Genomic DNA, 24710 nt, shown 5'->3' with positions numbered 1-24710 from the left:
ATGTAAACAGAGGCCCCACTAAATCTCAATAAGTGTGTGCTTGTAACCTCATACACTTATACAGGTAGCCTACACAACAGGCTAATAATGTAAACAGAGGCTCAAGTAAATCTCAATAAGTGTGTGCTTGTAACCTCATACACTTATACAGGTAGCCTACACAACAGGCTAATAATGTAAACAGAAGGTTTAAGTAAATCTCCAATAAGTGTGTGCTTGTAACCTCATACACTTATACAGGTAGCCTACACAACAGGCTAATAATGTAAACAGAAGGCTCAAGTAAATCTCAATAAGTGTGTGCTTGTAACCTCATACACTTATACAGGTAGCCTACACAACAGGCTAATAATGTAAACAGAAGGTTAAGTAAATCTCAATAAGTGTGTGCTTGTAACCTCATACACTTATACAGGTAGCCTACACAACATGCTATAATGTAAACAGAGGCCCCTACTAAATCTCAATAAGTGTGTGCTTGTAACCTCATACACTTATACAGGTAGCCTACACAACAGGCTAATAATGTAAACAGAGGCCCCACTAAATCTCAATAAGTGTGTGCTTGTAACCTCATACACTTATACAGGTAGCCTACACAACAGGCTAATAATGTAAACAGAAGGCTCAGTAAATCTCAATAAGTGTGTGCTTGTAACCTCATACACTTATACAGGTAGCCTACACACAGGCTAATAATGTAAACAGAGGCCCACTAAATCTCAATAAGTGTGTGCTTGTAACCTCATACACTTATACAGGTAGCCTACACAACAGGCTAATAATGTAAACAGAGGCCCACTAAATCTCAATAAGTGTGTGCTTGTAACCTCATACACTTATACAGGTAGCCTACACAACATGCTAATAATGTAAACAGAGGCCCCACTAAATCTCAATAAGTGTGTGCTTGTAACCTCATACACTTATACAGGTAGCCTACACAACAGGCTAATAATGTAAACAGAAGGCTCAAGTAAATCTCAATAAGTGTGTGCTTGTAACCTCATACACTTATACAGGTAGCCTACACAACAGGCTAATAATGTAAACAGAAGGTTAAGTAAATCTCAATAAGTGTGTGCTTGTAACCTCATACACTTATACAGGTAGCCTACACAACAGGCTAATAATGTAAACAGAGGCTCAGTAAATCTCAATAAGTGTGTGCATGTAACCTCATACACTTATACAGGTAGCCTACACAACAGGCTAATAATGTAAACAGAGGCCCACGTAAATCTCAATAAGTGTGTGCTTGTAACCTCATACACTTATACAGGTAGCCTACACAACAGGCTAATAATGTAAACAGAAGGCTCAAGTAAATCTCAATAAGTGTGTGCTTGTAACCTCATACACTTATACAGGTAGCCTACACAACAGGCTAATAATGTAAACAGAGGCTCAAGTAAATCTCAATAAGTGTGTGCTTGTAACCTCATACACTTATACAGGTAGCCTACACAACAGGCTAATAATGTAAACAGAAGGCTCAAGTAAATCTCAATAAGTGTGTGCTTGTAACCTCATACACTTATACAGGTAGCCTACACAACAGGCTAATAATGTAAACAGAGGCCCACTAAATCTCAATAAGTGTGTGCATGTAACCTCATACACTTATACAGGTAGCCTACACAACAGGCTAATAATGTAAACAGAAGGCTCAAGTAAATCTCAATAAGTGTGTGCTTGTAACCTCATACACTTATACAGGTAGCCTACACAACAGGCTAATAATGTAAACAGAAGGCTCAGGTAAATCTCAATAAGTGTGTGCTTGTAACCTCATACACTTATACAGGTAGCCTACACAACAGGCTAATAATGTAAACAGAGGCCCACTAAATCTCAATAAGTGTGTGCTTGTAACCTCATACACTTATACAGGTAGCCTACACAACAGGCTAATAATGTAAACAGAAGGCTCAAGTAAATCTCAATAAGTGTGTGCTTGTAACCTCATACACTTATACAGGTAGCCTACACAACAGGCTAATAATGTAAACAGAAGGCTCAGGTAAATCTCAATAAGTGTGTGCTTGTAACCTCATACACTTATACAGGTAGCCTACACAACAGGCTAATAATGTAAACAGAGGCCCCACTAAATCTCAATAAGTGTGTGCTTGTAACCTCATACACTTATACAGGTAGCCTACACAACAGGCTAATAATGTAAACAGAAGGCTCAAGTAAATCTCAATAAGTGTGTGCTTGTAACCTCATACACTTATACAGGTAGCCTACACAACAGGCTAATAATGTAAACAGAAGGCTCAAGTAAATCTCAATAAGTGTGTGCATGTAACCTCATACACTTATACAGGTAGCCTACACAACAGGCTAATAATGTAAACAGAAGGCTCAAGTAAATCTCAATAAGTGTGTGCTTGTAACCTCATACACTTATACAGGTAGCCTACACAACAGGCTAATAATGTAAACAGAAGGCTCAAGTAAATCTCAATAAGTGTGTGCTTGTAACCTCATACACTTATACAGGTAGCCTACACAACAGGCTAATAATGTAAACAGAAGGTTTAAGTAAATCTCAATAAGTGTGTGCTTGTAACCTCATACACTTATACAGGTAGCCTACACAACAGGCTAATAATGTAAACAGAAGGCTCAAGTAAATCTCAATAAGTGTGTGCTTGTAACCTCATACACTTATACAGGTAGCCTACACAACAGGCTAATAATGTAAACAGAGGCCTCACGTAAATCTCAATAAGTGTGTGCTTGTAACCTCATACACTTATACAGGTAGCCTACACAACAGGCTAATAATGTAAACAGAAGGCTCAGGTAAATCTCAATAAGTGTGTGCTTGTAACCTCATACACTTATACAGGTAGCCTACACAACAGGCTAATAATGTAAACAGAGGCCCACTAAATCTCAATAAGTGTGTGCTTGTAACCTCATACACTTATACAGGTAGCCTACACAACAGACTAATAATGTAAACAGAGGCCCCACTAAATCTCAATAAGTGTGTGCTTGTAACCTCATACACTTATACAGGTAGCCTACACAACAGGCTAATAATGTAAACAGAAGGCTCAGGTAAATCTCAATAAGTGTGTGCTTGTAACCTCATACACTTATACAGGTAGCCTACACAACAGGCTAATAATGTAAACAGAAGGTTTAAGTAAATCTCAATAAGTGTGTGCTTGTAACCTCATACACTTATACAGGTAGCCTACACAGCAGGCTTAATAATGTAAACAGAAGGCTCAGGTAAATCTCAATAAGTGTGTGCTTGTAACCTCATACACTTATACAGGTAGCCTACACAACAGGCTAATAATGTAAACAGAGGCCCACTAAATCTCAATAAGTGTGTGCTTGTAACCTCATACACTTATACAGGTAGCCTACACAACAGGCTAATAATGTAAACAGAGGCCCCACTAAATCTCAATAAGTGTGTGCTTGTAACCTCATACACTTATACAGGTAGCCTACACAACAGGCTAATAATGTAAACAGAAGGCTCAAGTAAATCTCAATAAGTGTGTGCTTGTAACCTCATACACTTATACAGGTAGCCTACACAGACAGGCTAATAATGTAAACAGAAGGTTTAAGTAAATCTCAATAAGTGTGTGCTTGTAACCTCATACACTTATACAGGTAGCCTACACAACAGGCTAATAATGTAAACAGAAGGCTCAAGTAAATCTCAATAAGTGTGTGCTTGTAACCTCATACACTTATACAGGTAGCCTACACAACAGGCTAATAATGTAAACAGAAGGCTCAAGTAAATCTCAATAAGTGTGTGCTTGTAACCTCATACACTTATACAGGTAGCCTACACAACAGGCTAATAATGTAAACAGAAGCTCAAGTAAATCTCAATAAGTGTGTGCATGTAACCTCATACACTTATACAGGTAGCCTACACAACAGACTAATAATGTAAACAGAGGCCCCACTAAATCTCAATAAGTGTGTGCTTGTAACCTCATACACTTATACAGGTAGCCTACACAACAGGCTAATAATGTAAACAGAAGGCTCAAGTAAATCTCAATAAGTGTGTGCTTGTAACCTCATACACTTATACAGGTAGCCTACACAACAGGCTAATAATGTAAACAGAGGCCCACGTAAATCTCAATAAGTGTGTGCTTGTAACCTCATACACTTATACAGGTAGCCTACACAACAGGCTAATAATGTAAACAGAAGGCTCAGGTAAATCTCAATAAGTGTGTGCTTGTAACCTCATACACTTATACAGGTAGCCTACACAACAGGCTAATAATGTAAACAGAAGGCTCAGGTAAATCTCAATAAGTGTGTGCTTGTAACCTCATACACTTATACAGGTAGCCTACACAACAGGCTAATAATGTAAACAGAGGCCCCACTAAATCTCAATAAGTGTGTGCTTGTAACCTCATACACTTATACAGGTAGCCTACACAACAGGCTAATAATGTAAACAGAAGGCTCAGGTAAATCTCAATAAGTGTGTGCTTGTAACCTCATACACTTATACAGGTAGCCTACACAACAGGCTAATAATGTAAACAGAAGGCTCAGGTAAATCTCAATAAGTGTGTGCTTGTAACCTCATACACTTATACAGGTAGCCTACACAACAGGCTAATAATGTAAACAGAGGCCCCACTAAATCTCAATAAGTGTGTGCTTGTAACCTCATACACTTATACAGGTAGCCTACACAACAGGCTAATAATGTAAACAGAAGGCCCACTAAATCTCAATAAGTGTGTGCTTGTAACCTCATACACTTATACAGGTAGCCTACACAACAGGCTAATAATGTAAACAGAGGCCCCACTAAATCTCAATAAGTGTGTGCTTGTAACCTCATACACTTATACAGGTAGCCTACACAACAGGCTAATAATGTAAACAGAAGGCTCAAGTAAATCTCAATAAGTGTGTGCTTGTAACCTCATACACTTATACAGGTAGCCTACACAACAGGCTAATAATGTAAACAGAGCCCCACTAAATCTCAATAAGTGTGTGCTTGTAACCTCATACACTTATACAGGTAGCCTACACAACAGGCTAATAATGTAAACAGAAGGCTCAAGTAAATCTCAATAAGTGTGTGCTTGTAACCTCATACACTTATACAGGTAGCCTACACAACAGCTAATAATGTAAACAGAAGGCTCAGTAAATCTCAATAAGTGTGTGCTTGTAACCTCATACACTTATACAGGTAGCCTACACAACAGGCTAATAATGTAAACAGAAGGCTCAGTAAATCTCAATAAGTGTGTGCTTGTAACCTCATACACTTATACAGGTAGCCTACACAACAGGCTAATAATGTAAACAGAAGGCTCAAGTAAATCTCAATAAGTGTGTGCTTGTAACCTCATACACTTATACAGGTAGCCTACACAACATGCTAATAATGTAAACAGAGGCCTCAGTAAATCTCAATAAGTGTGTGCTTGTAACCTCATACACTTATACAGGTAGCCTACACAACAGGCTAATAATGTAAACAGAAGGCTCAGGTAAATCTCAATAAGTGTGTGCTTGTAACCTCATACACTTATACAGGTAGCCTACACAACAGGCTAATAATGTAAACAGAGGCCCCACTAAATCTCAATAAGTGTGTGCTTGTAACCTCATACACTTATACAGGTAGCCTACACAACAGGCTATAATGTAAACAGAGGCCCCACTAAATCTCAATAAGTGTGTGCTTGTAACCTCATACACTTATACAGGTAGCCTACACAACAGGCTAATAATGTAAACAGAAGGCTCAAGTAAATCTCAATAAGTGTGTGCTTGTAACCTCATACACTTATACAGGTAGCCTACACAACAGGCTAATAATGTAAACAGAAGGCTCAAGTAATCTCAATAAGTGTGTGCATGTAACCTCATACACTTATACAGGTAGCCTACACAACAGGCTAATAATGTAAACAGAAGGCTCAAGTAAATCTCAATAAGTGTGTGCTTGTAACCTCATACACTTATACAGGTAGCCTACACACAGGCTAATAATGTAAACAGAGGCCCACTAAATCTCAATAAGTGTGTGCTTGTAACCTCATACACTTATACAGGTAGCCTACACAACAGGCTAATAATGTAAACAGAAGGCTCAAGTAAATCTCAATAAGTGTGTGCTTGTAACCTCATACACTTATACAGGTAGCCTACACAACAGGCTAATAATGTAAACAGAAGGTTTAAGTAAATCTCAATAAGTGTGTGCTTGTAACCTCATACACTTATACAGGTAGCCTACACAACAGGCTAATAATGTAAACAGAAGGCTCAAGTAAATCTCAATAAGTGTGTGCTTGTAACCTCATACACTTATACAGGTAGCCTACACAACAGGCTAATAATGTAAACAGAAGGCTCAAGTAAATCTCAATAAGTGTGTGCTTGTAACCTCATACACTTATACAGGTAGCCTACACAACATGCTAATAATGTAAACAGAGGCCCCACTAAATCTCAATAAGTGTGTGCTTGTAACCTCATACACTTATACAGGTAGCCTACACAACAGGCTAATAATGTAAACAGAGGCCCCACTAAATCTCAATAAGTGTGTGCTTGTAACCTCATACACTTATACAGGTAGCCTACACAACAGGCTAATAATGTAAACAGAAGGCTCAGTAAATCTCAATAAGTGTGTGCTTGTAACCTCATACACTTATACAGGTAGCCTACACAACAGGCTAATAATGTAAACAGAGGCTCCAGTAAATCTCAATAAGTGTGTGCTTGTAACCTCATACACTTATACAGGTAGCCTACACAACAGGCTAATAATGTAAACAGAGGCCCCACTAAATCTCAATAAGTGTGTGCTTGTAACCTCATACACTTATACAGGTAGCCTACACAACAGGCTAATAATGTAAACAGAGGCCCACTAAATCTCAATAAGTGTGTGCTTGTAACCTCATACACTTATACAGGTAGCCTACACAACAGGCTAATAATGTAAACAGAAGGCTCAAGTAAATCTCAATAAGTGTGTGCTTGTAACCTCATACACTTATACAGGTAGCCTACACAACAGGCTAATAATGTAAACAGAAGGTTTAAGTAAATCTCAATAAGTGTGTGCTTGTAACCTCATACACTTATACAGGTAGCCTACACAACAGGCTAATAATGTAAACAGAAGGCTCAGTAAATCTCAATAAGTGTGTGCTTGTAACCTCATACACTTATACAGGTAGCCTACACAACAGGCTAATAATGTAAACAGAGGCCTACTAAATCTCAATAAGTGTGTGCTTGTAACCTCATACACTTATACAGGTAGCCTACACAACAGGCTAATAATGTAAACAGAAGGCTCAAGTAAATCTCAATAAGTGTGTGCTTGTAACCTCATACACTTATACAGGTAGCCTACACAACAGGCTAATAATGTAAACAGAAGGTTAAGTAAATCTCAATAAGTGTGTGCTTGTAACCTCATACACTTATACAGGTAGCCTACACAACAGGCTAATAATGTAAACAGAGGCCCACTAAATCTCAATAAGTGTGTGCTTGTAACCTCATACACTTATACAGGTAGCCTACACAACAGGCTAATAATGTAAACAGAGGCTCAGTAAATCTCAATAAGTGTGTGCTTGTAACCTCATACACTTATACAGGTAGCCTACACAACATGCTAATAATGTAAACAGAGGCCCCACTAAATCTCAATAAGTGTGTGCTTGTAACCTCATACACTTATACAGGTAGCCTACACAACAGGCTAATAATGTAAACAGAAGGCTCAGTAAATCTCAATAAGTGTGTGCTTGTAACCTCATACACTTATACAGGTAGCCTACACAACAGGCTAATAATGTAAACAGAGGCCCACTAAATCTCAATAAGTGTGTGCTTGTAACCTCATACACTTATACAGGTAGCCTACACAACAGGCTATAATGTAAACAGAGGCCCAGCTAAATCTCAATAAGTGTGTGCTTGTAACCTCATACACTTATACAGGTAGCCTACACAACAGGCTAATAATGTAACAGAGGCCCACTAAATCTCAATAAGTGTGTGCTTGTAACCTCATACACTTATACAGGTAGCCTACACAACAGGCTAATAATGTAAACAGAAGGCTCAAGTAAATCTCAATAAGTGTGTGCTTGTAACCTCATACACTTATACAGGTAGCCTACACAACAGGCTAATAATGTAAACAGAAGGATTAAGTAAATCTCAATAAGTGTGTGCTTGTAACCTCATACACTTATACAGGTAGCCTACACAACAGGCTAATAATGTAAACAGAAGGCTCAAGTAAATCTCAATAAGTGTGTGCTTGTAACCTCATACACTTATACAGGTAGCCTACACAACAGGCTAATAATGTAAACAGAAGGCTCAGGTAAATCTCAATAAGTGTGTGCTTGTAACCTCATACACTTATACAGGTAGCCTACACAACATGCTAATAATGTAAACAGAGGCCCCACTAAATCTCAATAAGTGTGTGCTTGTAACCTCATACACTTATACAGGTAGCCTACACAACAGGCTAATAATGTAAACAGAAGGCTCAGGTAAATCTCAATAAGTGTGTGCTTGTAACCTCATACACTTATACAGGTAGCCTACACAACAGGCTAATAATGTAAACAGAGGCCCCACTAAATCTCAATAAGTGTGTGCTTGTAACCTCATACACTTATACAGGTAGCCTACACAACAGGCTAATAATGTAAACAGAGGCCCCACTAAATCTCAATAAGTGTGTGCTTGTAACCTCATACACTTATACAGGTAGCCTACACAACAGGCTAATAATGTAAACAGAAGGCTCAAGTAAATCTCAATAAGTGTCGTGCTTGTAACCTCATACACTTATACAGGTAGCCTACACAACAGGCTAATAATGTAAACAGAAGGCTCAAGTAAATCTCAATAAGTGTGTGCATGTAACCTCATACACTTATACAGGTAGCCTACACAACAGGCTAATAATGTAAACAGAAGGCTCAAGTAAATCTCAATAAGTGTGTGCTTGTAACCTCATACACTTATACAGGTAGCCTACACAACAGGCTAATAATGTAAACAGAGGCCCACTAAATCTCAATAAGTGTGTGCTTGTAACCTCATACACTTATACAGGTAGCCTACACAACAGGCTAATAATGTAAACAGAAGGCTCAAGTAAATCTCAATAAGTGTGTGCTTGTAACCTCATACACTTATACAGGTAGCCTACACAACAGGCTAATAATGTAAACAGAAGGTTTAAGTAAATCTCAATAAGTGTGTGCTTGTAACCTCATACACTTATACAGGTAGCCTACACAACAGGCTAATAATGTAAACAGAAGGCTCAAGTAAATGTCAATAAGTGTGTGCTTGTAACCTCATACACTTATACAGGTAGCCTACACAACAGGCTAATAATGTAAACAGAAGGTTTAAGTAAATCTCAATAAGTGTGTGCTTGTAACCTCATACACTTATACAGGTAGCCTACACAACATGCTAATAATGTAAACAGAGGCCCCACTAAATCTCAATAAGTGTGTGCTTGTAACCTCATACACTTATACAGGTAGCCTACACAACAGGCTAATAATGTAAACAGAGGCCCCACTAAATCTCAATAAGTGTGTGCTTGTAACCTCATACACTTATACAGGTAGCCTACACAACAGGCTAATAATGTAAACAGAAGGCTCAGGTAAATCTCAATAAGTGTGTGCTTGTAACCTCATACACTTATACAGGTAGCCTACACAACAGGCTAATAATGTAAACAGAGGCCCCACTAAATCTCAATAAGTGTGTGCTTGTAACCTCATACACTTATACAGGTAGCCTACACAACAGGCTAATAATGTAAACAGAGGCCCCACTAAATCTCAATAAGTGTGTGCTTGTAACCTCATACACTTATACAGGTAGCCTACACAACATGCTAATAATGTAAACAGAGGCCCCACTAAATCTCAATAAGTGTGTGCTTGTAACCTCATACACTTATACAGGTAGCCTACACAACAGGCTAATAATGTAAACAGAAGGCTCAAGTAAATCTCAATAAGTGTGTGCTTGTAACCTCATACACTTATACAGGTAGCCTACACAACAGGCTAATAATGTAAACAGAAGGTTTAAGTAAATCTCAATAAGTGTGTGCTTGTAACCTCATACACTTATACAGGTAGCCTACACAACAGGCTAATAATGTAAACAGAAGGCTCAGGTAAATCTCAATAAGTGTGTGCATGTAACCTCATACACTTATACAGGTAGCCTACACAACAGGCTAATAATGTAAACAGAGGCCCCACTAAATCTCAATAAGTGTGTGCTTGTAACCTCATACACTTATACAGGTAGCCTACACAACAGGCTAATAATGTAAACAGAAGGCTCAAGTAAATCTCAATAAGTGTGTGCTTGTAACCTCATACACTTATACAGGTAGCCTACACAACAGGCTAATAATGTAAACAGAAGGTTTAAGTAAATCTCAATAAGTGTGTGCTTGTAACCTCATACACTTATACAGGTAGCCTACACAACAGGCTAATAATGTAAACAGAAGGCTCAAGTAAATGTCAATAAGTGTGTGCTTGTAACCTCATACACTTATACAGGTAGCCTACACAACAGGCTAATAATGTAAACAGAAGGTTTAAGTAAATCTCAATAAGTGTGTGCTTGTAACCTCATACACTTATACAGGTAGCCTACACAACATGCTAATAATGTAAACAGAGGCCCCACTAAATCTCAATAAGTGTGTGCTTGTAACCTCATACACTTATACAGGTAGCCTACACAACAGGCTAATAATGTAAACAGAAGGCTCAGGTAAATCTCAATAAGTGTGTGCTTGTAACCTCATACACTTATACAGGTAGCCTACACAACAGGCTAATAATGTAAACAGAGGCCCCACTAAATCTCAATAAGTGTGTGCTTGTAACCTCATACACTTATACAGGTAGCCTACACAACAGGCTAATAATGTAAACAGAGGCCCCACTAAATCTCAATAAGTGTGTGCTTGTAACCTCATACACTTATACAGGTAGCCTACACAACATGCTAATAATGTAAACAGAGGCCCCACTAAATCTCAATAAGTGTGTGCTTGTAACCTCATACACTTATACAGGTAGCCTACACAACAGGCTAATAATGTAAACAGAAGGCTCAAGTAAATCTCAATAAGTGTGTGCTTGTAACCTCATACACTTATACAGGTAGCCTACACAACAGGCTAATAATGTAAACAGAAGGTTTAAGTAAATCTCAATAAGTGTGTGCTTGTAACCTCATACACTTATACAGGTAGCCTACACAACAGGCTAATAATGTAAACAGAAGGCTCAGGTAAATCTCAATAAGTGTGTGCATGTAACCTCATACACTTATACAGGTAGCCTACACAACAGGCTAATAATGTAAACAGAGGCCCCACTAAATCTCAATAAGTGTGTGCTTGTAACCTCATACACTTATACAGGTAGCCTACACAACAGGCTAATAATGTAAACAGAAGGCTCAAGTAAATCTCAATAAGTGTGTGCTTGTAACCTCATACACTTATACAGGTAGCCTACACAACAGGCTAATAATGTAAACAGAAGGCTCAAGTAAATCTCAATAAGTGTGTGCTTGTAACCTCATACACTTATACAGGTAGCCTACACAACAGGCTAATAATGTAAACAGAAGGCTCAAGTAAATCTCAATAAGTGTGTGCTTGTAACCTCATACACTTATACAGGTAGCCTACACAACAGACTAATAATGTAAACAGAGGCCCCACTAAATCTCAATAAGTGTGTGCTTGTAACCTCATACACTTATACAGGTAGCCTACACAACAGGCTAATAATGTAAACAGAAGGCTCAGGTAAATCTCAATAAGTGTGTGCTTGTAACCTCATACACTTATACAGGTAGCCTACACAACAGGCTAATAATGTAAACAGAAGGTTTAAGTAAATCTCAATAAGTGTGTGCTTGTAACCTCATACACTTATACAGGTAGCCTACACAACAGGCTAATAATGTAAACAGAGGCCCCACTAAATCTCAATAAGTGTGTGCTTGTAACCTCATACACTTATACAGGTAGCCTACACAACAGGCTAATAATGTAAACAGAGGCCCCACTAAATCTCAATAAGTGTGTGCTTGTAACCTCATACACTTATACAGGTAGCCTACACAGCAGGCTAATAATGTAAACAGAAGGTTTAAGTAAATCTCAATAAGTGTGTGCTTGTAACCTCATACACTTATACAGGTAGCCTACACAACAGGCTAATAATGTAAACAGAAGGCTCAGGTAAATCTCAATAAGTGTGTGCTTGTAACCTCATACACTTATACAGGTAGCCTACACAACAGGCTAATAATGTAAACAGAAGGTTTAAGTAAATCTCAATAAGTGTGTGCTTGTAACCTCATACACTTATACAGGTAGCCTACACAACAGGCTAATAATGTAAACAGAAGGCTCAAGTAAATCTCAATAAGTGTGTGCTTGTAACCTCATACACTTATACAGGTAGCCTACACAACAGGCTAATAATGTAAACAGAAGGCTCAAGTAAATCTCAATAAGTGTGTGCATGTAACCTCATACACTTATACAGGTAGCCTACACAACAGACTAATAATGTAAACAGAGGCCCCACTAAATCTCAATAAGTGTGTGCTTGTAACCTCATACACTTATACAGGTAGCCTACACAACAGGCTAATAATGTAAACAGAAGGCTCAAGTAAATCTCAATAAGTGTGTGCTTGTAACCTCATACACTTATACAGGTAGCCTACACAACAGGCTAATAATGTCAACAGAGGCCCCACTAAATCTCAATAAGTGTGTGCTTGTAACCTCATACACTTATACAGGTAGCCTACACAACAGACTAATAATGTAAACAGAGGCCCCACTAAATCTCAATAAGTGTGTGCTTGTAACCTCATACACTTATACAGGTAGCCTACACAACAGGCTAATAATGTAAACAGAAGGCTCAAGTAAATCTCAATAAGTGTGTGCTTGTAACCTCATACACTTATACAGGTAGCCTACACAACAGGCTAATAATGTCAACAGAGGCCCCACTAAATCTCAATAAGTGTGTGCTTGTAACCTCATACACTTATACAGGTAGCCTACACAACAGGCTAATAATGTAAACAGAAGGCTCAGGTAAATCTCAATAAGTGTGTGCTTGTAACCTCATACACTTATACAGGTAGCCTACACAACAGGCTAATAATGTAAACAGAGGCCCCACTAAATCTCAATAAGTGTGTGCTTGTAACCTCATACACTTATACAGGTAGCCTACACAACAGGCTAATAATGTAAACAGAAGGCTCAAGTAAATCTCAATAAGTGTGTGCTTGTAACCTCATACACTTATACAGGTAGCCTACACAACAGGCTAATAATGTAAACAGAAGGCTCAGGTAAATCTCAATAAGTGTGTGCTTGTAACCTCATACACTTATACAGGTAGCCTACACAACAGGCTAATAATGTAAACAGAAGGTTTAAGTAAATCTCAATAAGTGTGTGCTTGTAACCTCATACACTTATACAGGTAGCCTACACAACAGGCTAATAATGTAAACAGAGGCCCCACTAAATCTCAATAAGTGTGTGCTTGTAACCTCATACACTTATACAGGTAGCCTACACAACATGCTAATAATGTAAACAGAAGGCTCAAGTAAATCTCAATAAGTGTGTGCTTGTAACCTCATACACTTATACAGGTAGCCTACACAACAGGCTAATAATGTAAACAGAGGCCCCACTAAATCTCAATAAGTGTGTGCTTGTAACCTCATACACTTATACAGGTAGCCTACACAACAGGCTAATAATGTAAACAGAAGGCTCAAGTAAATCTCAATAAGTGTGTGCTTGTAACCTCATACACTTATACAGGTAGCCTACACAACAGGCTAATAATGTAAACAGAAGGCTCAAGTAAATCTCAATAAGTGTGTGCTTGTAACCTCATACACTTATACAGGTAGCCTACACAACAGGCTAATAATGTAAACAGAAGGCTCAAGTAAATCTCAATAAGTGTGTGCTTGTAACCTCATACACTTATACAGGTAGCCTACACAACAGGCTAATAATGTAAACAGAGGCCCCACTAAATCTCAATAAGTGTGTGCATGTAACCTCATACACTTATACAGGTACACAACATTGTAACCTCATACACTTATACAGGTACACAACATATCCCAACGTCACCGCACGTTGGTTGATTGCGTCACCACGTCAAAAAATTGCATCACACGCCACTATTCGGCCTTGTTCTTAACTCATTCCACCGAAGGCCGAATGTGGCTTTTTTTGCCATATTCGGCCGAATATATTCGGTTACCGATTAATCGGTGCATCCCTAATACTGGGGTAGTGTGACTTTCACACTTTCACAAGACTTACTTTGTCAAACAACTTGCCGTTTGCTGGAACCCACTAAACAAGTGGTTTGCAAATGGGAGTACGCGTACCCCTGGTGGTGCTTGAAGGTATTCCAAGGGGTATGTGAGATTTTTTTTTAATATTCTAAAAATATCAAATATTTACAAATCCTTTATAAATATATTTATTGAATAATACTTAAAAAAATATGAATGTGAGTTCATAAAGTGTGAAAAGAAATGCAACAATGCAATATTCAGTGTTGACAGCTAGATTTTTTTCATAAATTTTGATGTTACAGATTTTTCTTTTTTTGTGAAGAAATGTTTATAAGTAAGTTGATGAATCCAGATGGATCTCTATTACAATCCCCAAAGATGACACTTTAAGTTGATGATTACTTCTATGTGGAGAAATCTTTATTTATAGTTAAATCACGTGTTTATTTTTCAACAAGTTTTTAGTTTTTAGTTATTTTTGTATCTTTTTTCCCCAAATAGTTCAAGAAAGACCACTACAAATGAGCAATATTTTGCACTGTTATACAATTTAATAAATCACAAAGTGATGACATAGTGCTGTATTTTATTTCCTTATTTCTTTTTTTCAACCAAAAATGCTTTGCTCTGATTAGGGGGTACTTGAATTAAAAAAATGTTCACGGGGGTACATCACTGAAAAAAGTTTGAGAACCACTGCACTAAAAGACAGAATACAACATTGTCGATTGTTGTTTAATTTCTATCTCCAAAGTATTTTGATATCAAAAATGTTTTCGCAATAAGGAGCACTTCAATTATAAGACAGAGATGTAAGAAAATATGAAAAGGGCCACTAGTTATTTAAAAGGTATTTTATTTTTTAAAGTGCAGCGTATGACCGGAAGATGCAAACTTCTGGCGCATGCGTAAACACATCGAAAGCGGAAAGTCCAAGATGGCGGACTGAGCGACGCGGCTTTCCGGAGAAGTTTCACATTTACGATCTTATAGATTCAAAAAGAGCATCAAATACCTCAACCATTCGCCTTTTCTTAAGCCCACCACACGGACTTTGAGTGTGGAGCGACGGCGTGTTACCTGAAGTGAAGATTGAAGACGTGATAGAAGATGGACGACTACTGCTATGCTAAGATGGCGACGTCATGTCAAAGAGAAAGTGAAAGAGAATCAGCGCCACCAACGGAGAACAATCTGAAAAGCCAAGATGAAGGTGAGTGTGTTGCGTTCCTTAATTTATAAGATATTTGAATTTCAAGCCCTACGAATAGAAATTAGCCGACTTTGTTGAACAATGTAAACAAAGAAGCTGTTAGCATTTTTACCTCGATCCAAAATGGCAGAAATGTCTGTTTAAGTTACTGCAGTAGTAAACAGTAGGCAAGCAACGATACTTGGTATAATCCTGCGTGAATCCGCCTTTATTGAGTGTGATCCTATGTGTGTATGTGTATGTGTGTGTGTGTGTGTGTGTGTGTGTGTGAGTGTGAGTGAACTACTGTATTCGTCCTAACTGTGTGTGTGTGTGTGTGTGTGTGTGTGTGTGTGTGAGTGTGAGTGGACTACTGTATTCGTCCTAACTGTGTGTGTGTGTGTGTGTGTGTGTGTGTGTGTGTGTGTGTGTGTGTGTGTGTGTGTGTGTGTGTGAGTGAACTACTGTATTCGTCCTAACTGTGTGTGTGTGTGTGTGTGTGTGTGTGTGTGTGTGTGTGTGTGTGTGAGTGAACTACTGTATTCGTCCTAACTGTGTGTGTGTGTGTGTGTGTGTGTGTGTGTGTGTGTGTGTGAGTGAACTAGTGTATTCGTCCTAACTGGGAGATTAAACAGACCCACTAATTTAATCAGAAGGCATTTTTGCATGTAAATATTTTTCAATCAGACTTTTTGTTTGTGTCTGCAAAGTTTCTCATCCTCTGATACAACATGTACTAAATACTCTGCAGACGCTTTTTGTTAAAATCATTTTTGAGTTTTTGGATAAAAAATATAGCGTCCCTGAAATAATCATTAAACTTGTTTTGATGTGTTGGTACAAATAGGGCTGGGCGATATGGCCTTAGTTTAATATCTTGATATTTTTAGGCCATGTCACGATACACCATATATATCTCCATATGTTGCCTTAGTCTTGAATGAACACTTGATGCATATAATGACAGCAGTATGATGATTCTATGTGTCTACATTCAAACATTCTTCTTCATACTGCATTCATATATGCTACTTTTAAACTTTCATGCAGAGAGGGAAACCACAACTATGTCAATATACCAAAACTGTGTTTACTAAACAGTTATTAAAGGGGAACATTATCACGATTTCAAAAGGGTTAAAAACAATACAAATCAGTTCCCAGTGGCTTGTTTTATTTTTCGAAGTTTTTTTCAAAATTATACACCTCCCGGAATATCCCCCAAAAAAGCTTTAAAGTTCTTGATTTTCACTATTTGCGATGTGACTATCCATTTCCCTGTGACGTCATACAGTGCTGCCAATGTAAACAAACAATGGGAATACCACAGCAAGATATAGCGACATTAGCTCGGATTCAAACTCGGATTTCAGCGACTTAAGCGATTCAACAGATTACGCATGTATTGAAACAGATGGTCGGAGTATGGAGACAGATAGCGAAAACCAACTTGAAGAAGAAACTGAAGCTATTGAGCGAATAACTATTGACGCTATTTGGCCATAGCGTGGGTGTACCTAATGAAGTGGCCCATAGCATGGCTGCCTTATTAGCATCGCCGGTAAAATGTGCGGACCAAACGATCAGGACTTTGGCATCTTGTGACACTGGAGCAACTTAAATCCGTCGAACGGTAAGTGTTTGTTTCGCATTAAATGTGGGTATCTAGTTTCAAATGTACATACAGCTAGCGTAAATAGCATGTTAGCATCGATTAGCATAGCATGTTAGCATCGATTAGCTGGCAGTCAGGCCGTGACCAAATATGTCTGATTAGCACATAAGTCAACAACATCAACAAAACTCACCTTTGTGATTTCGTTGACTTAATCGTTGCAAATGCATCTACAGGTTATCCATACATCTCTGTGCCATGTCTGCTTTAGCACTGCCGGTAAATAGCATGTTAGCATCGATTAGCGTAGGATGTTAGCATCGATTAGCTGGCAGTCAAAATCAACAAAACTCACCTTTTTGATTTCGTTGACTTAATCGTTGCAAATGCATCTACAGGTTATCCATACATCTCTGTGCCATGTCTGCTTTAGCACTGCCGGTAAATAGCATGTTAGCATCGATTAGCGTAGGATGTTAGCATCGATTAGCTGGCAGTCAAAATCAACAAAACTCACCTTTTTGATTTCGTTGACTTAATCGTTGCAAATGCATCTGCAGGTTATCCATACATCTCTGTGCCATGTCTGTCTTAGCATCGCCGGTCAAATGTGGAGACACTCTGGTACATTCAATGGGGGTCTGGCGGCAGATTTCTTGCCAGTGGTGCAACTTGAATCCCTCCCTGTTAGTGTTGTTACACCCTCCGACAACACACCCACGAGGCATGATGTCTCCAAGGTTCCAAAAAATAGTCAAAAAAACGGAAAATAACAGAGCTGAGACCCGGTGTTTGTAATGTGAAAATGAAAATGGCGGGTGTGTTACCTCGGTGACGTCACTTTCTGGCATCATCGCTTCCAGAGCGATAAACAGAAAGGCGTTTAATTTTCCAAAATTCACCCATTTAGAGTTTGGAAATCGGTTAAAAAAATAGATGGTCTTTTTTCTGCACCATCAAGGTATATATTGACGCTTACATAGGTCTGCTGATAATGTTCCCCTTTAAGCAGTGGCACAAACATTCATGTCCTTTCCAAAACAGAAAGTGCAAGATTGTCAGAGACATTTTAAAACAAACTATGAGTGCACTTTTGTGCATGATGTCACTAAGATGACATATCAAAACAACAGTAAATTAAAGTGCACTTTTTGTACAGAACTCCACTTCAATAGTTTAAAACAAATACATTGCTTTTTTGTGCATGATGTCACACAACAACTGTACAAAAAAATGAGCTGCATAATAGGAAATCAAATAGTGTATGTCCTTCGCTATGTGGTAGGTTCCTGCGAACGTTATTTCCTTCTGTTGTTGACTATTTTTTCATACGGTGTTGATGTGCAAATGATTGCCTCTGCATTTTGTTGGTGTGGCACCGAATGGAGATGTTGACCTGCGGAGTAAGCACTCTTCATTCTCTCGCAGGTGACTTTTCAAATGATGCTACATATTAGCAGTAATGCTACTGTTTGAGGCAACGCTTTTGCCCCACATTCGACATATTGCGGTTGTCCGTTCGACATATTCTCACTTGCAGCCAAACCACCGCCAGACGATGGACCCCCTGCTGTTTTTCTTGGGATTTAATTCTTCCTTCATTTGAGTATATCGATCATTTCGATATATGGCTCAGCCCTAGGTACACATTGTTTTACAGTACCTCAAACTCAATCTGCACTTTAATGTACTTTTATTAAATATAAAACTCCACAATCCTGGCACCGATGCCTTTTTCTTAGCACTACTAAAAAGTACTGACGTCCTCAAGTAATTAAGGAATACAAATGTTTTTGTGTTTAGTTTAGTTTAGTTTAGTTTATGAACAATCCCCATTAGTCTACACGGCAGTGGAGAGTATTCTTCCTGGGGTCCATGCAAAAAAACGTCACACAATCACAAAACAAAAGATTACAATGCAGCACAACTTGATCGATGACAAAGTGTTGTAATACGAAAATAGCAACAACAAAGAACAAAAAAAAAACAATAACTTTGAGTTTGCATAATAACCTTCATACCAAAGATACAAAGAGCAATATAAAAATAGATATAGATTTTAGTAAAAATAAAACAAAGACCCAATGGCCTATAATATATGCATTAGTGTACATCGGTTGGGGACATCTCTGCGCTGCTGACCTGTCTCGGGACGGTCTCCTGTTGGCCCCACTATGGACTGGACTCTCACTATTATGTTAAATCCACTATGGACTGGACTCTCACTATTATGTTAAATCCACTATGGACTGGACTCTCACTATTATGTTAGATCCACTATGGACTGGACTCTCACTATTATGTTAGATCCACTATGGACTGGACTCTCACTATTATGTTAGATCCACTATGGACTGGACTCTCACACTATTATGTTAGCTCCACTATGGACTGGACTCTCACACTATTATGTTAGATCCACTATGGACTGGACTCTCACTATTATGTTAGATCCACTATGGACTGGACTCTCACTATTATGTTAGATCCACTATGGACTGGACTCTCACTATTATGTTAGATCCACTATGGACTGGACTCTCACTATTATGTTAGATCGACTATGGACTGGACTCTCACTATTATGTTAGATCAACTAAGGACTGGACTCTCACTATTATGTTAGATCCACTATGGACTGGACTCTCACTATTATGTTAGATCCACTATGGACTGGACTCTCACTATTATGTTAGATCCACTATGGACTGGACTCTCACTATTATGTTGGATCCACTATGGACTGGACTCTCACTATTATGTTAGATCCACTAAGGACTGGACTCTCACTATTATGTTAGATCCACTATGGACTGGACTCTCACTATTATGTTAAATCCACTACGGACTGGACTCTCACTATTATGTTAGATCCACTATGGACTGGACTCTCACTATTATGTTAGATCCACTATGGACTAGACTCTCCCACTATTATGTTAGATCCACTATGGACTGGACTCTTACACTATTATGTTAGATCCACTATGGACTGGACTCTCACACTATTATGTTAGATCCACTATGGACTGGACTCTCACTATTATGTTAGATCCACTATGGACTGGACTCTCACTATTATGTTAGATCTACTATGGACTGGACTCTCACACTATTATGTTAGATCCACTATGGACTGGACTCTCCCTATTATGTTAGATCCACTATGGACTGGACTCTCACTATTATGTTAGATCCACTATGGACTGGACTCTCACTATTATGTTAGATCCACTACGGACTGGACTCTCACTATTATGTTGGATCCACTATGGACTGGACTCTCACTATTATGTTAGATCCACTATGGACTGGACTCTCACTATTATGTTGGATCCACTATGGACTAGACTCTCCCACTATTATGTTAGATCCACTATGGACTGGACTCTTACACTATTATGTTAGATCCACAATGGACTGGACTTTCACAATATTATGTTAGATCCGCTATGGACTGGACTCTTACACTATTATGTTAGATCCACTATGGACTGGACTTTCACAATATTATGTTAGATCCGCTATGGACTGGACTTTCACAATATTATGTTAGATCCACTATGGACTGGACTCTCACACTATTATGTTAGATCCACTATGGACTGGACTCTCACACTATTATGTTAGATCCACTATGGACTGGACTCTCACACTATTATGTTAGATCCGCTATGGACTGGACTCTCACTATTATGTTAGATCAACTATGGACTGGACTCTCACTATTATGTTAGATCCACTATGGACTGGACTCTCAATATTATGTTAGATCCACTATGGACTGGACTCTCACTATTATGTTAGATCCACTATGGACTGGACTCTCACTATTATGTTAGATTCACTATGGACTAGACTCTCACTATTATGTTAGATCCACTATGGACTGGACTTTCACAATATTATGTTAGATCCACTATGGACTGGACTCTCACTATTATGTTAGATCCACTATGGACTGGACTCTCACTATTATGTTAGATTCACTATGGACTAGACTCTCACTATTATGTTAGATCCACTATGGACTGGACTTTCACAATATTATGTTAGATTCACTATGGACTAGACTCTCACTATTATGTTAGATCCACTATGGACTGGACTTTCACAATATTATGTTAGATCCACTATGGACTGGACTCTCACTATTATGTTAGATCCACTATGGACTAGACTCCCACGCTATTATGTTAGATCCACTATGGACTAGACTCTCACACTATTATGTTAGATCCACTATGGACTAGACTCTCACACTATTATGTTAGATCCACTATGGACTAGACTCCCACGCTATTATGTTAGATCCACTATGGACTGGACTCTCACGCTATTATGTTAGATCCACTATGGACTGGACTTTCACTATATTATATCAGACCCACTCGACGTCCATTGCGGTCCTCTCCAAGGTTTCTCATCATCATTCTCATTGACGTCAAACAGGGTTGTGAGTTTTTCCTTGCCCTTATGTGGGCGCTGAACCGTGGATGTTGTTTTGGCTTGTGCAGCCCTTTGAGACACTTGTGATTTAGGTCTATAGAAATAAACATTATTCGATTAATTGATTGATTGATTAACTGTTTTTACATTTTCAAATTAATAAATAATGGTGGTTTTTATCGTACATCCAAAATCACTCAAATTAATTGTGTGTGGAGTTTGCCCTCCAATGGGTTCTTCTGACCACCAGACATTGACATGCGAGGCCGGATCGGGGTTACAACACTGTTTTTAGTCGTAATGGTTTGTACAGTCCTTTGAGACATTTGTGATTTAGGGCTATAAAAATAAACATTGATTGATTGATTGATTGATTGATTTTATTTTTCCCAAGTTCAGCGGTTGCTTTTCAGCAATTGTCCTTTGCGTCCGTGTCAGGCCCGCTCTCGCTCTCACGCTAGCTCCAACAACCTCTCTCCTCCCGGCTGCTGTTTAGAAAGGGCGACAGGTGATTAGATAGCAAGGCCCACCTGGGCCATCTACGCACCTGTCGCTCTCTGCGAGGCCGGTCCTGGCACACCCCGTTCAGCTGCAAGCCCGCAGGCCACGCCCCCCCCTCCACGATGTGATTATTATGTTTTGCCATAATCTTCCAGCCCTAAACGAGGTATTGGCAAGGACTTCACGATAAACTATGTATCACGGTACTTGAGTCACGATACATTAGTCTATTGTGATATTGTGACATGTAGTTTTACTGCCATTTTTACAAAGTCATTGAACATTTTGAAAAACTAATTTAAACCAATGTATTTGAGTAAACTCGATGCCAGCCAGTCTTAATTTTTTGAACAAACCGTGTCAAAAACAAAGTAATTCAAATGATCATTACAAATGTACAGAAAGTGGATAACATTTAGTGCATTTGGTATCTAAAAAAGTCCTCTTCTAAACTACAGACTTCTTTGAGATAGATATTATCTTTATTACTTGTGCTTAGTATTTCAATATTGACTTTTTCCCCACTGTTAGTTTGTAGATGGATGGATAGATGGATGGATGGATGGATGGATGGATGGATGGATGGATGGATGGATGGATGGATGGATGGATGGATGGATGGATGGATGGATGGATGGATAGATAGATAGATAGATAGATAGATAGATGGATAGATAGTACTTTATTGATTCCTTCAGGAGAGTTCCTTCAGGAAAATTAAAATTCCAGCAGCAGTGTACAGAGTTGAGATCAATTTAAAAAAGAGTAAAAAGTAAATAATGTGGGTTTAAAAGGAAACAAGATAGAGAAATATTACAAAAAGAATAAAAACAATGGGAATAACAATATAACAGTAAAATAAGAATATAACAAGACAAAGTAGGCAGTAGTGACCATGTTATGAAAACGTATTGCACTGTTAATGTTTTGCATCCCCTGTCATCCTAGTACCCCCCGCCCCCCGTCCCAGAGAGGAGTTGTACAGTCTAATGGCGTGTGGGACAAAGGAGTTCTTGAGTCTATTAGTCCTGCACTTGGGATGAAGCAGTCTAGAACTGAACAGGCTCCTCTGGCTATGCAGAGGGTGACTGGCATCATCCAGGATGCTCACTAGTTTGTCAACAGTCCTCTTCTCTGCCACCCTCACCAGTGAGTCCACTTTCATTCCCATTGTAGAACCGGCCCGCCTGATCAGTTTCTCCAGTCTGGAGCTGTCCTTCTTAGATGTACTGCCCCCCCAGCACACTACCATGTAGAACACAACACTGGCAACCACAGACTGGTAGTACATCCACAGGAGTTTTCTACAAATGTTGAAGGAGTGCAGTCTCCTGAGGAAGTACAGCCTGCTCTGTCCTTTCTTGTACTGGTGGTCCGTGTTAACAGTCCAGTCCAGCTTATTGTCCACCCAAACCCCGAGGTACTTGAATGAGTCCACGGTCTGTACCTCAACTCCCTCGATCACAATAGGTTGTGACCGTGGACTCGACCTCCCAAAGTCAATGACCAGCTCCTTGGTCTTTGACGGATTGAGCTGCAAGAGGTAATGTAGTATCCTAATGTCCATGGAAGCAGATGTTTTCTACTTTCTGTGATTCTAGCTGAACTTTTCTGAGTCTATGACAAGTCATGTAAACATTGATCCATCATTCTGGCAAGGCACTAAATGAATGGCCATGAAACACTACACAAACATACAGTACATAGAAGAAAGTGTGTTTTTGTTGTTCGTGTCTTGCAGACGTCCAGCAGCTGATGGGTAATCCAGAGAAAGTTTCCCATCAGTCAGGTGGGAGCTCCAATCTGAAGCAGGGGACTCCACAACCACCCTGCATTAAAAAGGAAGAGGAGGAACTCTGCATCACTCAGGAGGGAGAGTGTCTTCTAGGACGAGAGGAAGCTGATTACACCAAGTTGCAACTGAGTATTATCTCTGTGAAGACTGAAGATGATGAAGAGAAACCACTAGTAGACAACCTCTTAGCTCCACTATCAGATAGTGAGGCTGAAGACGAGGTTGAAGAACCTTTGAGCAGCGATACAGACTGTGAAGGTGATATGAGGACTCACACTGACAACAAACACTCAAAATGCTCTTCAAAGAAGAGAGGTAAATCATGTTTGAGCTGCTCAGTTTGTGCCAAAGTTTTTACTAAAAAGTGCCATTGGATTCGACACATGAGAACACACACAGGTGAAAAACCATTCAGTTGTTCAATTTGTGGCAAAAGCTATTCTCAAAATTGTCGTTTGACTGAACACATGAGAACACACACAGGTGAAAAAGCATTTAGTTGTTCATTTTGTGGTCAACGTTTTGCTACAAAGAGCCGTTTGACTGAACACATTACAACACACACAGGCGTAAAACCATTTAAGTGTTCAGTTTGTGGCAACAGCTTTTCACAAAATAGCTATTTGACTCAACACATGAGAACACACGCAGCTGAAAAAAAATTCAATTGTTCAGTTTGTGGCAAAAGCTTTTCTGTTAAG

General features: G+C 38.9%; 2 protein-coding genes across 3 annotated transcripts in view; both read left to right on the top strand.

Annotated features, from left to right (window-relative positions):
• Positions 1–24710, top strand: part of LOC133553287 (zinc finger protein 239-like) — a 152771-nt gene that overhangs the window by 25946 nt on the left and 102115 nt on the right. The gene's annotated exons all lie outside the window — the stretch shown is intronic.
• The window catches only part of LOC133556441 (gastrula zinc finger protein XlCGF57.1-like), a 101174-nt gene that overhangs the window by 10583 nt on the left and 65881 nt on the right, over positions 1–24710 (top strand). The window contains exon 1 of one of the 2 annotated variants that reach the window (XM_061908249.1): positions 15361–15670. The exons of the other annotated variant lie outside the window; for it this stretch is intronic. Coding sequence (XP_061764233.1) covers positions 15568–15670 — 103 coding nt within the window. The 5' untranslated portion in view covers positions 15361–15567. Of the gene's footprint in view, positions 1–15360; positions 15671–24710 lie in introns of those variants that run through there. 2 annotated transcript variants of the gene reach the window in all.

The sequence above is a fragment of the Nerophis ophidion genome, linkage group LG01 (genome assembly GCF_033978795.1).
Source record: "Nerophis ophidion isolate RoL-2023_Sa linkage group LG01, RoL_Noph_v1.0, whole genome shotgun sequence".
Taxonomy (NCBI): domain Eukaryota; kingdom Metazoa; phylum Chordata; class Actinopteri; order Syngnathiformes; family Syngnathidae; genus Nerophis; species Nerophis ophidion.
This window is presented reverse-complemented; position numbering and strand designations above follow the sequence as displayed.